The sequence below is a fragment of the Diabrotica undecimpunctata genome, unplaced genomic scaffold, assembly GCF_040954645.1.
Source record: "Diabrotica undecimpunctata isolate CICGRU unplaced genomic scaffold, icDiaUnde3 ctg00000593.1, whole genome shotgun sequence".
NCBI classification, from domain to species: domain Eukaryota; kingdom Metazoa; phylum Arthropoda; class Insecta; order Coleoptera; family Chrysomelidae; genus Diabrotica; species Diabrotica undecimpunctata.
In genome coordinates, this window is record NW_027311900.1 from 298,350 (window position 1) to 315,586 (window position 17,237).

At 37.8% G+C, this 17,237-nt stretch overlaps 1 protein-coding gene across 3 annotated transcripts in view; it reads right to left on the bottom strand.

The window, feature by feature from the left end:
* The window catches only part of LOC140431190 (dehydrogenase/reductase SDR family member 7-like), a 44,965-nt gene that overhangs the window by 15,319 nt on the left and 12,409 nt on the right, over window positions 1-17,237 (bottom strand). For all 3 annotated transcript variants that reach the window (XR_011949639.1, XM_072519110.1, XM_072519112.1), the window contains exons 3-5: window positions 3,489-3,841; window positions 3,126-3,245; window positions 1,580-1,746 (exon numbers count right to left, since the gene is read on the bottom strand). Coding sequence is in view for 2 of the 3 variants with exons in the window: in XM_072519110.1 (XP_072375211.1) it covers window positions 1,580-1,746; window positions 3,126-3,245; window positions 3,489-3,841 (640 nt within the window). In the remaining variant the exon portion in view is untranslated. The remainder of the gene's footprint in view (window positions 1-1,579; window positions 1,747-3,125; window positions 3,246-3,488; window positions 3,842-17,237) is intronic.

Here is a 17,237-nt window from a genome sequence, read left to right on the forward strand (position 1 = left end):
TTTCAAACTATACGAGAGACTCATACTCGCCAGAATAGAAAAAAAGTCGACAAGCATTTCATCCCACAACAAGGAGCATTCAGACCCGGCAAATCTTTCACCGGTCAAGTCCTCGCACTAACAGAACACATTGAAGAGGGCTTTGAAGAAAAACTTATAACAGGGGCTGCTTTCGTAGATTTAACAGCAGCCTATGACACAGTAAGGCACAAAACATTGCTCCGCAAATTATACGACACTCGATGACCACCATCTGGGTAAGGTCTTATATTCCTTACTGCAAAACAGACGTTTTTCTTTGTTATGCTGGGGGGTAAAGTAAGTAGGTGGAGAGTTCAAAAAAATGACCTCCCACAGGGAAGTGTTTTAGCACCAATGCTGTTTAATATATACACAAACGACCAATCTAAGCCGACCGAAGCCAAGCACTTCCTCTATGCTGACGATCTTGCAAGATGTGCTCAAGGAAATTGTTTTGGAGAAGTGGAGGAGAAACTGGAAACTGCCTTAAAACCAATGACAGCTTACTATTTGCAGAATTCCCTGAGACCCAATCCCTCTTAAATTCAAGTCTGCGCTTTCAACCTTCGCGCAAAGGAAGCCAAGTGAAAACTCCAAATTGCGTGGAATGGTAATACATTAGAGCACACAAACCAACCTACATATCTTGGAGTAACTCTGGACGACCGGTCCCTCACCTACAGACAACATTGCATAAAAACGAGAGGGGAAAGTAACAACTAGGAATAACATACTCAGAAAGCTAACGGGAAATAGCGTTTTAAGAACAACGGCACATTTACTGTGTTTCTCAACTGCTGAATATGCGTGCCCCGTTTGGAGCAGATCTGCCCACGCCAAACAAGTTGATACTGCGCTAAATGAGACATGCAGGATTGTAACGAGGTGCATGAAACCAACGCCACTATCAAATCTTTATAAAACAGCGGGTTTTGCAGAAGCCTCAACACGCAGAGGTGTTGCAGAGCACATAGAGAAAATTAAACAGATCGCGGACGAGCGGTATGCCCTATATAAAGCTCGAACACCTCGAAAGCGACTAAAATCCCGGAAAAGCTTGCTTGGAACAGTGCAGGATGAACCGATAAACAGGCCGTGGAATCACATAAATATTGTCATATAGCCACATATCAATATTTCAATATCACATGTCAATATAGTCACCATGTAAAATCACGTGACTATATGTTTAACCGTAGACCATTAAAACTTATAATGGTCTAAGTGTTTAACCAACGAAAATTGGGAAAATCAAAAATCGTGTTTTAAGACAGTTATTATGAACGAAGATTACTTCTATAAGTATATGTAAAAGTAAACAGCTAGTCGCAAAACAGTGTGAATGAGTTTTTAACTAAACATACGTAATAGAAACAAGATGACACGATAGCTGACAATTGTCAGGTGACGTAATAGTCAACTGACAACAATAGGAAGCGAGCAAATCATACTGCTACAATAAAATAAATTATTTTCGCGTGGCTCGTAAATGAATGATATGGAAATTCATAACTTTCTTAGTTCTAGGGTTGGATAAACTATATCAAAGTTATCTTACCAATAAAATAGCATGGGACAATAGACAGCAAAGTATGTGAATAATGTAACAGGGAAAATTGCCATCCACGACTCTCTTGTTTTGTTGACCAGGGCAACTGCGTTGAGATATCCACATCGTTCGGCAGTCATTCTTTTATCTGTTGGCTGGACCGATGAATTCAATTTCTACGGAAAAATTAAATAAAGAATTAACAATACAATTTGCATATCTCGTTAATATTGAAGCAAACTTATATAGAATATTGGACATCGTTAATAAGAAGACAACCAGATATAGCCGCAAATGTCAACCATGGAACAAAAAATTTTGGGTTTCACAGTGTTGCCATGTTTTTATAACGTATATGTTGTATACTTCAAATATAAAGAGAGAAGGCTTTTAAAGAGTATTTTTGACTATATTATTTTATAAATTCTGCAATTTTTTTAATTTATATAAAACAAGAAAGAGTGAATATTTGTTTCTTTCCAGATTAATTGCAGTTAATTATTAGAAATTTTTTTTGTAAATGTAAATTTTAAGACCATTCTTTATCATTTTGAAATGTACCTGACTTGTACGGTTTTCTTAAGATAGCTTTACATCTAGGCCATGAAAGTCTCATGCTATGCAAGTCAGTCTTGCATAGCATATCTCTTGCCTAGCCTGATCTGTTTACATCAGAGCTATTTTCGTGCAATTTTGAGACACCACTCACTGTTACCAATAGAGGAAATATATCAAAACATTAACTTTGGATATTTCACTTAGAAATTTCAGTCAAGCATTAAACATATTAAAATATAAATCACAAATTATTACATCCAATAGTTAACATTTACCATACACTTACACAATAAGGTTAAGTTTTATTCTAAACTATAAATTTTGATATATTGACAACAGGAATTTTGACGATAAATTGCATCAAGATAGCATGAAACAATATATAACACGTTCTAATTTTTCGTCTAGCACAGATATTGCATGGAAATATCGCGTGGACATTCGCAGTTGCATAATTTGTCTTGCATAGCATAAAAATTGCATCATGTAAAGTCGACCTCACTTGAAATTGTGCAGTGTGTTTGTCCACTTAATTTCCTCAGTAATTTGACTTAAAATTTAGTTTTTATTTAAAACAATGGCTGCATTTCTTAGTTTTAAAACTATTTACCTTGTTGCTTTTGAACGTATATGTAAATAACAAAAGGTTTTCTACCTTATTGTTTTTGAATGTAAGTATATGTAAAATTATCTAATTTGTTACGTGCTAAATAATGATAATATGTCTAAAGTAATAATTTTGCCCATTATTTTACCACTTTATTTTGTTTTACATGTTTAATTAATTAATATATACCCCATCCTCTTTCCCGATTGATTATAAGGAGATGGCAACACTGCCAAACCCAAATGTTTTGTTCCGTGGTTGACATTTCCGGCTATATTCTGGTTGACTTCGTATTAATGATGTCCAGAATATTTTATTTGAACAATACCGCCATATTAAAACAAAAAAAAAAGAAATATGGAACTAAATAGCTTTAATTAATTAATGTACCTGACCGTTCTTGTCTGTAAAACACTCCTGCAAGAAATTTGTAAACGTCGGTCCTGGACACAGCAGAGTGACATGAAGATTCTTTCCCATTTTTTCGTTTCTTAATGAATTGTAGTAGCCCTAAAATTTAAACAAGTTTGTTACTTATTTAATTACTAGTGAGAATAAACGGACAAAACTACTTAAACGGCAATTTCTTTAGTTATAAAGATATTTATATCTATATATAACAATAAATATATTATACAAAACAATATATGAGGTAAGTAAGTAAAAAAGTACTTTGCTATTCACTGTGTTAAAGTTACAAACTGCTTTTTGGCAATACTAGGCACACGAGATCTTATAAAAATCGTTACTTACATGAATAGCATGTTTGGTGGCAGTATAAGTTCCCGAATACGGAGCACCAATAACTCCTGCGAGGCTAGAAACCACAGCGACATGTCCTTTGCCGACCTTCTCGAAGTGTTCCAAGGCGACTCTGGTAAGATTGATTACCCCAAACACGTTCAGGTCGAACATCTGCCGATCAACCTCTAGTTCGATTGATTCCCAAGCGGCTCTTTGCGAACGTCCTGCGTTGTTGAGCAATATGTCCACCCGGCCGAAATGATTGATGGCATGTTGGAAATGTCTTTTGTGTGATACGAAGTCGGTGACGTCCATTGGTATAATGAGTACATCGTTGTGTTGCAGAGAACCTTTGGATAATTCTAAAAAAACACTGTTTACAAAATAACAATAGACAAAAAGAAAATACGAAAAATAGGCCCGGAATTATAATGTTTCCTAGGACCCGGTTTAGCCTTCACAACAAGTGAAGATAAACCGCTATGACGAGATCAGATCCAACAGACTATAAAATATTTATGTTACAATTTGTTTTAAAAAAATTGTTTAACAAAAATTGAACAATTTTTTGCATGGGAGACCTCTTAAACCTTATTTTAGAGTATCTCATGAAAGTGATTATGCAAAAAATCTCATGGGAATATTTTTCCGAACAAATCCGAGCTTTTCGCCTTGTCTATTTGGATTTTATTCTTATAAAACAAACTTGGATCCTTTTATTCAGTTTTTATAAGTCTATTTACACAAAATGTTGAAAATTTGAACCAGAAAAAAAAACTCATCTCATTGATGATTTTACTTGAATAAGTTTAAACAAAAAAAATATTAAATTTTCTTCACAGTATGCCTTTATGTTGCTTCTATGTTAAAATAAATTTGAGTTAAAAGCTACTTGACTTCTTATCCATGAAGAAACATTATACGATTTCGAATTTATAGTCAGTGGATAAAGGTGTTATGTACACAAAAGTCTAGTTTTACAAAATCTTGCTAGTTCTTTTTAATAAAGACTCCCCGGCACAAAATTCCGCCACTAAAAATGTTTGATTAATTTTGACCATTTATAACTTTTTTTTTTGTTCTGGCTTATTTGTATTCCGATTTTCAAGATTCTGGCATCAGTTTGTAGGTACATGTATTGAAATCGTTTGTTATTATTCTGGTAATAAACAATTTGTGGTTAGAAGGATTTATACGGGGGTTAATAGAAGCGTTATATCTTCTCCTAACTTTAAAAAATTCTGTGTCTTTCCGTATTTTCGTTCTCATTATACTACTCGAGACATATCATTAAAAACAAAATGCCGTCTATTGAACTGCTACATATTCACAGTTCTGCTCTACGGAATGGAAGCATGGACACTGACTGTTGCATCTATGAATCGGCTCGAAGCTTTCGAAATGTGGTGTTATAGGCGCATCTTACGTATATCCTGGGTTGACAGAGTTACTAATGTGGAGGTCCTGCGTAGAATGGGGAAAGAATGTGAAATTCTCATGACCGTCAAAACTAAAAAGTTGGAATATCTAGGACATGTAATGAGAAATCAAGAACGTTACGGCGTTCTCCAGCTGATTCTCTAAGGGAAAGTAAATGGTAAGAGAGGACCGGGAAGAAGACGCATTTCCTGGCTTCAAAATTTACGAAAGTGGTATAACACGACTACCACTGAACTGTTCCGCGCTGCAATAAATAAAGTAAAGATAGCCGTGATGATCGCCAACATCCGGAACGGATAGGCACTTTAAGAAGAGAAGATTATACTACTCCGGAAATGAAATGAGACATGGTGAAAGAGGAGTAGGGTTTATAGTAACCAAAAGACTGCGAAAAGCCATTATCGCATTTACACCAATATCAGACAGAATTTGCACCATAAGACTCAAAGGTAAACTGCATAACGTGACAATGGTTAATGTATATGCACCGACGGAAGATGAAGATGAAGACGAGGTTGAAAGATTTTATGGAGAACTTCAGGGAGTATGTGATAAAATCCAAAGCTGTTATAACATTGGGCTACTTTAACGCTAAGCTGGGGAAAGAAAAAACTTTCGTAAACATATTTGGGAAACATAGTTTGCATAATGAAACCAGTCAAAATGGACTTAGGGTTGCACAATTTGCAACAGCAAATAATTATGTAGTTGTCAGCATTAACTTCCAGAGAATAGATATCCATAAAGGAACATGGAAAATACCAAGAACCAATGAAGCCAATCAAATTGACCACATCCTCATCTCAAAAAGATGGGCAACAGACATAACTAATGTCCGAACGTATCGCGGGGCGAACTCTGACTCACATCACTATCTTGTGGGGGCAAAATTGCGCCAAAAAATGGTGACAGTGCCAAAAGGGAAAAATAGCCAAATTAAAAAATGGAATGTTGAAGAGTTCAACAGTCCAACAAAGACACAAGAATATCAAAATACTCTCCAAATAAAACTCAACGGAATCAGAGAGGAAGATACTACCGAGGAAGAATGGAGACAATTAAAAACAATAATAACGCAATCTGCAGAGGAAACTGTCGGAAAAGCCAAAAGGCAAAGAAATGCGAAATGGTATGATGATGAATGCAGAACTGCAGTAGAGGAAAAAAGGCAAGCTAGGCTTAACCAACTTCAAAGAAATACAAGAAATAGCGGAGAAATTTATAACGTAAAGAGAATACAAGCGACTAGAATATGCAGAAGAAAAAAAGAGAGGCTTTGAAAAAACAAGTACAAGAAATCCTAGAACATAACAACATACACGAGAGCAGAAAATTCTATAAAAGAACAAAAGAAAGCACACAGTCATTTAGACCAAAATTGACAATATGAAAAACAAGGACGGAGAACTAACAGAGAAACAAAAAATTATAATGAGATGGAAAGAATACTACCTAAATGCAGACAATGGAAATGATCAAAACGAGACAATATATTTTACGGCGGGGCAGCACATTGAAAATCAGAGAAGAAGTAGTACTTATGAAGAAGTAGTTCAAATAATAAAGAAACCAAAAAACAGTAAAGCGCCAGAAACGAACGGAGTTTCGGCAGAATTGTTGAAATATGGAGGACCCTAACTCTGGGGAAGAATCCATTACCTGATAAAGTTGGTATGGACCAAGGAGCAAATGCCGGAGGAATGGGCAGTTGGTCTTATACAGCCAATATATAAAAAAGGAGATAAGAGGAAATGCCAGAATTACAGACCAATTACATTGCTAAATATAATATACAAAATCCTTTCTGGCATTATCTACAGTAGATTATCAGAATACTCCGAAAATATAATTGGTGATTATCAAAATGGATTCAGACCAAATAGAGCCACTACAGACAACATATTCATACTTAGAACAATACAAGAGAAAGCTTAAGAATACGATATAGAACTATATAATATGTATATAGACTTTAAACAAGCTTTTGATAGTGTGAAAAGAGACAAAATGCTGGAAGACCTCCGAAATCTAAGTATACCAAAAAAATATATCAGCCTCATAAAAATTACGTTGCAGGGTTGAAAAGCCGCAGTTAGAGTAAATGGAGAACTGTATCCCCTGTTTGACATTAACATGGGGTGAGACAGGGAGACGCACTTTCAATCATGCTGTTCAACCTAGTTCTTGAAGCAGTCATCAGAAAAACCAATGTAACCGGACATACAAATTACTGCATATGCAGACGATGTCGCCATTATTAGTAAAAGCAAGACACGACTAATGGAAACATTCAAGAAAAATGATCCTGAAGCACAAAAAAAGGCTTAAAATAAAAGAAATAACAACTAAGTACATGATCATCAAAAGAACATCTATATATATATATATATATATATATATATATATATATATATATATATATATATATATATATATATATATATATAAGCGGGGATCCTACAGCTTCTGCCGCTTCCCGCATTTCGATCGCCATCTTTTTCTATCTCTCCAGGTGTCTTCATCAATGGCTCTGTCTTTCATGGTTTCCATAACACCTTGTATCCAAGACTTGGCTGGTCTTCCTCGTTTCCTTCTATTACTTGGATTGTATTCCATAGCTCTTTTTGGCCATCTGTTGTCGTCCATCCTCTGTACGTGTCCATACCATATTAACTGTCTAGTTTCTATTCTTTCAGAAGTTGTATGTACTCTATCTGTTTTTCTTCTAATTTCAGAATTAGGTATACGTTCTACTCTTGATATACGGCAAGCTCTTCTTAGGTAGTCCATTTCAACCGTGTCAACTTTTTTCTTTCCTTTTACTGTCATTTGCCAACATTCTGCTCCATATGTAAGAATGGGCTCTACAATTACTTTGTAGATAGTCATTTTAGTTATAAGTCATTTAGTTCTCAGATGTTCAAAAGAACATCTGAGAACGAAAATAATATAGCAATAGACAACTATACTGTTGAAAGTGCTTCACATATCTGGGCACAGAAATCAATCAGAAGAATTCCGTAAGTAGCGAAATTAATGCACGTATTTCCAGTGGGAATCGTACATACTATGCTAATAAAAGATTGACGACATCGAAATTATTAGACAAAACAACCAAAATGACTATCTACAGAACCTTGATTAGACCCGTAGTAACCTATGATTGTGAAACCTGGGTAATGACGAAAAAAGATTAAACCCAACTCGGGACATTCGAGAGAAAGATACTGAGAAAAGTATATGGCCCGGTGCAAGAGGAAGACGGCACATGGAGAATCGGGAGAAACGACTAGGTTAATGAACTGAATGAAGGGTATGACATTGTAAGATTTATTAAAAGTCAAAGACTGTCATGGCTGGGACATGTTCAGCGACAAAAAGATACGAAAACGACAAAGAAGATGTTACAGTGTAAGCCGGTAGGAAGGTAGAAAAAAGGAAGGCCCATGACGAGATGGTTGGATGACGTGGAAGACGACCTGAAAACCATGAATATAGACAATGGAGGAGAAGGGCCCAAGAGAGATCTGAATGGAAGGACATAGCCAGACAGGCAAAGACCAATCCAGGGTTATGATGCCAAAAGAAGAAAGAAGAAGAAGACCTTTTGTATTATCTCGGAGGTATGCCTAAGATTTTATTTTTTGAATTATACGAATATTTCTAAAGCCTAAAATTATCCATTTTTTCTCACCCATTGAAATCAAAAGCAAAAATAAAAAAGTTTTTTGTTAATTTACTTAAAACTTTGAAAATGCGACATGACACTTTTATCCACTCATGTCTTCAATTAACATTAAGATACAGTCCAGTTTTGCGCATTTTTCTTTATCGCATTTAAAAATATAAATAATCAAAAACATACATTTACAAAATACGTACATATATAGACATTCAGTTGTTCTTTGTTTGAATTAGTCTGTATAATGTTTTATGAAATTAAAAAAAATAGTATCTATAAACAATTTTTCTCTAATGCACGTATTACAAAAGATCGATGGGCCCCATTTTTAAATAATTCTGTAGGCGATAACAACGACCAAAAATATTTTAATACGATAAAAAATTACTGTTCACATTTAAATACAAAGGAAACTGCTACTTGACAAAATATTCCTAATAACTAAATATGTCAGTATAAATTAATTATAATTAATTATAATAATACTGATTTTTAATTCAATTTAATCAAAAAATTCATGGTAAACAATTTGCTGACATTTATGTTGATCGAGGGAAGAACGATCATGAAAAACAGAAAGGCACTGGTCCGGACGAGATATTTGTTAATCTATTAAAGTTGATAAACGAAAACAACGTACACGTGCCAAATTTTTAAATACGGTCTATGAAACAGGAGAAATACCGGATGATTGACTGACTTCTACTTTCATTGCAATTCCTAAGAAAAACATCACTGCTTCTTCTTCTTCTTTGTATGTTAGGCCTTAAGGCCTGTTGTTTCTGATCTGATTTAGCAGTATTTGTGATGTTGACTGCCAGCTATCTCTCCATATTTTTGGAGGCCTGCCTTGTGGTCTTTTACCTTCTGGTTTTCCATCTCTTACTATTCGGGCAAGTCTCTCTCTTCCCATTCTGTTAATGTGTTGGTTCCATTCTCGTCTTCTTTGGCGTCCCCATCTGACGATATCATGTGCTTTACACATGTCTCTGATTTGTGTATTAGAGATTTTGTCTCTTAAAGTTTTATCTGCTATCGCGCTCAGTATTTCCATCTCTGTTGTTCTTAAGATTTTCTTTGTAATTGTTGTTTCTGCTCTTGTTTCTATAACATAGGTTAACATTGGTCGTACACAAGTCCTATATATGCACGTTTTTTCTTTATCCTTATGTTCTTATTTCTCCATATCACTTCTCGTAGCCTTCCTGACTCGTAAGCTGCTTTATTAGCTTGTATGCGGGTTCCTTCGGAGATATCGAATTTGCGTTCCCAAACAGTTGAATTACTTGTTGATACGGTCTCAAGCTATCACCCTGTCTTATACCTGATTAAATGTTGACTTCCTCCGTTTTTCTTGTTTTGTGATCAGAGTTAATATCCTTTATTGTATGTCTTATAGTGGCTGTTATAGTCTCTCTGTGTAAAAGTTCAATCACATCTTGTAATCTAATACAATTAAAGGCTTTAGTGATGTCGATAAAACACATGAATGCAGGTGTATTAAATTCTACTGCTTTCTCTCCTATTTGTCTTATTATTAATATGGTATCGACAGTTGATCTGTTACACCGAAACCCTTGTTGCTCTTCGCATATTTGATACTTTTCAATTATTTTCTCAGCAAGTATCTTAGTCAATAAGAATATAATTTCAAACTGGTGTCAAGCAACGTAATAGTTCGATAGCTGGATGGGTTATTTTTGTACCCTTTTTTGTTTATAGGGATAGTTATATTTGATTTCCATTCCTTTGGTATGCATTTCATTTCAAGGATCTTTCGTAGTAGTTTCGTAATATTTTCTGTTAATACTTCTCCATATTTTGGTAGTTCATTCGTAATCGTATCCGGACTTCGGGCTTTTCGGTTTTTTAATTTTAATATATTCTTTATCACCTCTTCTTCCGTTATTGTTACCAGTTCGTCTTCTGCCTCTCCATCTTCTTCATCGATCTCTATACTCGTCGTTGTAAAGCTGTTCTATATACTTTTTCCATCGTTCTCCTTGTATTTTGATTTTGAATCAAATGAAAAATTGAAAATTGAAAATCATTTATGAAAATGAGATGAATATGCTTAGAAGTTATATATCGCACCCTTCCTGCAAAAGTGACACAACTGAAAAAAAAAATGGTTTTTTACAAATTGCGATAAACTAGTTCTGACATACCAGAATGTTTTAGAATATTCAAAAGCAGCTGATTAAATGATGTCTCAAAGTAAACGACTTTAGCATTATTTAGATTTAACTAGCTTTTAATCCATAAAAAACCACTGTTTTGACTTGTGACGTTTTTGATCTTTCGACTCTCACATAATTGAAGTATTGTTACGATAACTATCCTGGCCTAAAAATAACTGTAAAATATATGATGACTAATGCTAATATGTTTTAGATTATACGAGACTTTTCGACCATAAACCCCAAGTAATAAAAACTGGTTCCATTCGAATCTTCCGGAATTAGGCCTGTCCATTCGAGGCGAAACCAGGTCAATTGAGGTCAACATCCATCAAGTTCTAGAGCGGCTGTTTTCGTATAAATATGAGGGAACTTTTATTTTGAAAACAGTTAATTCTCAAGACCCGCGCTCGCGAATTTGTTAAATACGGATATAATAAATTATTGTCAGATAAGTTAATATAAATAAAGAAATAAATTAAATCCGTAAGTGTTATAAATATTGAACCTTTTAATAAATTCACAACAAATGGTGTCAGAGTGAGATCGAACATAAATTAGACTTATAATAATAATACAAGTGAATATAAAATAAATTGTGAAAATGGCTACGATTTATGAGCTGACAGTGACTAATTTAAGAAGACATCTTGAAGACAGAGAATTAGCTTCCACCGGAAAAAAGGCTGAGTTAGTCCAACGACTAAAGAACGCTTTGCAAGAAGAGGGTTTGGATCCGGAAACTTATATATTTGAAGACAAGCATGATGCTGTCCTCTCGTCGATTTCGAAAGTTTCTGGTGATGTAGCCAAAGTTTCTGGTGACATCGCATCATTGGAGAACAAAGTTTCTGACGATATTTCGAAAGTTTCTTCTGATGTAGCCAAAGTTTCTGGTGATGTAGCCAAAGTTTCCGGCGACATCGCATCATTGGAGAACAAAGTATCCGGCGACATCGCTTCTTTAGAAAGCAAAGTTTCTAACGAGATTTCTTCTCTGGAAAGCAAAGTTTCTGCTAACATCTCTAAAGTCACTTCAGAGATATCTGCTCTTGACGATAGAGTGTCTTCGTTAAAAAACCAAGTTGCTGCCGATATGTTGGCCTTCGAAGAAAAGATATGGAAAGAGATGGAAAGGAAGATGGAGGAAACAGGGACAGCAGAGAGAGGTAACAATCCGATTACAGTGGAGATAAAAGAAGACGAGACGAAATGTAAGTTGGAGACACGGCCGAAATTTGAAGGAAGTGGAGGTTCTATTCATGTTAAAGTCCCAACTTTCGATGGAAAATCGTCATGGAACAACTACATGAAACAGTTCGAATCAGCCGCAAGAGCAAATGGATGGTCTGAAAAAGAAAAGGCGGTAAACCTGACTATCGCTCTTCGAGGAGATGCCTTAGATATGCTTCAGACCATAGCCGTAGAGGAGACCGATGATTTCGAACAACTGAAGAAGAGGTTAAATATGCGATATGGCCACGAACATTTGGAGCATGTATATCAGTCACAGCTTAAAAATCGTAGACAGAAGAAAGATGAGGCTCTTCAAGAATATGAGGTAGATATTGCCAGATTAGTACGATATGCTTATCCAACAGCTCCCGAAGACATGATGGAAAAATTGGCCGTTCAAACGTTTATTGATGGTCTTCGTGATCATGAAATGCAGAGAACACTACGATTAGCTCGTCACAAGACGCTGGTTGATGTCTTATCCGCCGCTCCCGAATACGAGTCAGCTACGCAGGCCTCTGGCGGGTACAGTAAAGTTAGGACTGTAAAAGAGGAAGGAGATGAAGATAAACTTGACCAGCTCGTTAATATGATGAAAAGCATGACATATAAGAAAACGAAGACCATCAGATGCTGGAATTGTGGCGAAATAGGACACGTGCGAAGCTCCTGTAAGCACCCTAGGTACGACGCAAATCAAGAAACTCACCATCAGGAAAACTAGAACGGGTCAGCCTTAGGGGGGCAGCTTCGACCCAGAACTTTTCCAAAGACCCTCTCATACTAATAGCTTCTTTGAAATGTCGTGAAGATAGTGTATATGTCGATGGAGACATAAATGGTAAAAAGCATACGTTGTTGGTGGATACCGGAGCGACCAGAACCATTATACGCCCGACAGTTATAAACAGCCGTAAGAAACTGTTACCAACGAGGTTGCGACTTCGGACCGCTACAGGTGAAAATGCCAACATTCATGGAGAAATCCAGGTACAATTGGGAATTGGGGCAGAAAAGTTTGTCCATACTGTTATAGTTGCTGACATCGAAGAGGATGTTATATTAGGAATGGACGTAATGAATATGCATGGATTCCAATTGGATTTTAAGAATAAGGTAATCAAAGTTGGCAACGAGGAGGTATTTCTCCATCCACATAATGACAACACTGTGCAAGCAGCCATTAAAGAAGATACAGTCGTGCCTGCGAGAAGCGAAACGATCATAGTAGCGCGGCTACAGGGAATTGTGGACGAAGGGAGACCTGTTATGATGGAGCCTTGGAACCACGACGATGAGGTTGGCCGTGGAATCATAATTGGAAAGGAATTGGTGACTTCGGCTAAAGAAATTCCTGTGAGACTTATCAATGTCAACGACTACCCAGTGTCCATAAAAAAAGAGACAAAAGTAGGAACTTGTGTACCTGTGACATCCATAATCCGTCAGGCGACAACATCTGATAATTCCAACCACAAATTCGACCAAATGGTTGCAGTTGCAGGACAGTCTCTAAATCAGATGGAAAAAAGGAAATTAAGGGAATTTCTTCGGCAGTATCGTGATATTTTCGTACCGAAAGGAGGAAAGACGGGAAGAACTACCGTTGTTAAGCATAAAATTGATACTGGTAATGCTAAGCCAATTCGTCAAACAGCTCGACGATTACCACAGGCGAAGAGAGAGGAAGCTGAAACGATTGTTCAGGAAATGAAGAAAGACGGGGTGATAGAACCCTCTACGAGCCCATGGGTCTCTCCGGTGGTCCTGGTTAAGAAGAAAGACGGAACGACGAGGTTCTGTGTGGATTACCGTTTGCTGAACAACGTTACCAAGAAAGATAGTTATCCTCTGCCTCGGATCGATGACACATTGGACACATTGGCTGGAAGTAAATTGTTTTCTACTTTGGATTTGAAGTCTGGATACTGGCAGGTAGAAATGGACCCAGTAGATAAAGAAAAGACAGCCTTCACCACAGGATCTGGATTGTGGCAATTCAACGTTATGCCATTTGGACTCTGTAATGCTCCTGCGACATTTGAGAGGCTTATGGAAAATGTGTTGAGAGGGTTATCTTGGAAAACATGCCTGGTTTATTTGGATGACATAATCGTCTTGGGAGAGACATTCGCAGATCATTTGAGGAATTTAGAAAACGTTTTTAATCGACTTAAAGCTGCCCAATTGATGCTAAACCCCAAGAAGTGCCAGCTATTTCAAGGTAGAGTCAATTATCTGGGTCATATAGTCAGTAAAGAAGGAGTGGCCGTGGATAAGGGAAAAATCGATTCCATTAAGGAATGGCCAAAACCAACTGACAAACATCAAGTGAGAAGTTTTCTTGGACTATGTACTTACTACCGGAGGTTTATTAAGAAGTTTGCAGATATCGCTAAGCCATTAACGCGACTTACAGAGGAAGCAAGAGAATACCGCTGGGATATAGACTGCCAAAATGCCTTTGAAACGTTGAAAAAGCATTTAATAAGAGCACCAATTTTAGGGTATCCACTGCCAGAAGGAGAGTTCATCTTAGATACGGATGCAAGTAATGTGGGAATTGGAGGAGTGCTGTCTCAGATTCAAGGAGGACAGGAACGAGTTCTCGGATATTTTAGTAAAGTTCTTTCAAAACCTGAACGGAATTATTGCGTCACGAGAAGAGAACTTCTGGCAGTAGTGAAATCAGTAGAGCACTTCTATCAATACCTCTATGGCAGAAAGTTTCTAATCCGAACCGACCATGCCGCCCTTAAGTGGTTGATGCAGTTTAAGAATCCAGAGGGTCAGATAGCCAGGTGGATCGAACGACTCCAAGAATACGATTTTAAGATTGAGCACCGGGCCGGAGTTAGCCATAGAAACGCTGATTCTCTTTCCAGAAGGCCATGCCCAGCAGAGTGTTCCCACTGCAACAAAACGGAATCCAAGGAAGCAGCAGTGCTAAGAACGACGATTGTCAACGACGACTGGACGCCTACTAAGATAAGAGAAGAACAAGAGAGAGATCCAGTTATACAGAAAATCCGAAAATGGAAAGAGGAAAACCGTCGACCACCTTGGCAGGAAATATCAAACCTATGCTCAGTAGTTAAGACGTATTGGGCCCAGTGGGACTCATTTATCATCGAAGATGGCTTGCTCAAACGAGTCCTGGAAAATGATGACGGTTCGGAGAAGAGAAGACAGTTGGTGATCCCAAAGAGCAGAATAGCCGAAGTACTTCGTCAGTTACACGACAGTCCATCGGGAGGGCATTTTGGTGTAAGGAAAACCCTTCAGCGAATTCGGGAACGGTTTTATTGGATGAACAGTTCCGACGATGTAAAAGACTGGTGTAAGAAATGTACTATTTGTGCCACGAGTAACGGGCCTTACCGAAAAAGGAGAGCTCCTATGAGACAATATAATGTTGGAAGCCCGTTTGAAAGAATAGCTTTGGACATCGCTGGGCCATTTCCAGAAAGTGAAAATGGAGGCAAGTACATGCTGGTAGTAATGGATTACTTCACTAAGTGGGTCGAGATTTACGCACTTCCAGACCAGAAGGCCGCCACCGTTGCAGATAAGTTGATCCAAGAATATATCAGCCGATTTGGAGTGCCTTTGGAGATCCATAGTGACCAAGGCAGGAACTTCGAAAGTGATCTATTCCAAGGAATATGTGATAGACTAGGCATGAAGAAAACAAGAACTACCGCGTATCATCCGCAATCGGATGGTATGGTAGAACGAATGAATAGGACAGTTGGCAAGTATTTGACAAAGATGGTGTCCGATCATCAGCGAGACTGGGACCAATACCTTCCGTTCTTCACAATGGCCTACAGATCTGCTGTTAACGAATCAACAGGCCAGACACCAGCCAAAGTCCTATTCGGACGCGAAATGCGACTACCTTGTGATCTCGAGTTTGGATGTCGACCTGGAGAAGATGTAGCAGGTGAAGATTATGTGATCGAATTACGAAGAAGAATGGACGATGTACATGAGTTAGTCCGTTCCCACCTTCAGACCGCTAGCGACCGAATGAAGAAACGGTACGATACACAAGCCGAAAAGGGTTGCTTTAAGAAGAACGACAAAGTATGGCTGTATAATCCCAAGAAGCGAAAAGGTTGTTCTCCCAAATTGCAGCAGTTTTGGGAAGGTCCATACCTCATTATGGAGAAGATCAACGATGTCATCTACCGAATAAGCAAGATTCCGAGGGGAAAGCCGATGATAGTACACCATAACCGGTTGGCATCTTTCGAAGGTGACCACGACGTAGATGAAGAAGTGGAAGTAAACCAAGTCCACGATGTGTCTGACCTCACGTTTGAGGAATTCATGGGTGCCTATGGAGGTACCGGTAAAGCGAGACATGGTGTTACCACTGAAGAAAATCAAGATCTACTCGCGCTCCCCGATGACTACTCGCTGGCCCTTACCATCCCGGCCAGTATCAAAGACGCACCAGGGTTGGCATCCGTCTTTCGAAGGAAGTTTGGTCGAGTTGCAGAACTTCAATGCCAAGTGCCAGCTCCCGGTAAAACCTTGAAGCTCCAAGATGCATCACGTTACCTTTTCTACCTGGTGACAAAAGACACTGCCCGTGACCAACCTACCTACCGAGATGTATGGGAAGCCTTACTTAAATTGAGAGAGCACGTACTAGAGTCCGACGTGCAAAAGTTAGCCATACCAAAGTTGGAGTGCCGCCAATTAGATTGGAGGGTTATCCGAAATATGGTGGAGGAGATCTTCAAAGACACCGAAGTCCAGGTGTTAGTCTGTTGCAATCCGCATAGTTACTGGTGCGGAGAGAAAACCGTCCCTTGTCATTTTTATACAACTGGAAGTTGTAAAAGAGGGTCCAGTTGCCGATACCAGCATACAGTTCCGGTTCCAGTCCCGAAAAGGTTCCAGGAGGAACCATCTTTTAAGAGGGGGGCAATGTTACGATAACTATCCTGGCCTAAAAATAACTGTAAAATATATGATGACTAATGCTAATATGTTTTAGATTATACGAGACTTTTCGACCATAAACCCCAAGTAATAAAAACTGGTTCCATTGGAATCTTCCGGAATTAGGCCTGTCCATTCGAGGCGAAACCAGGTCAATTGAGGTCAACATCCATCAAGTTCTAGAGCGGCTGTTTTCGTATAAATATGAGGGAACTTTTATTTTGAAAACAGTTAATTCTCAAGACCCGCGCTCGCGAATTTGTT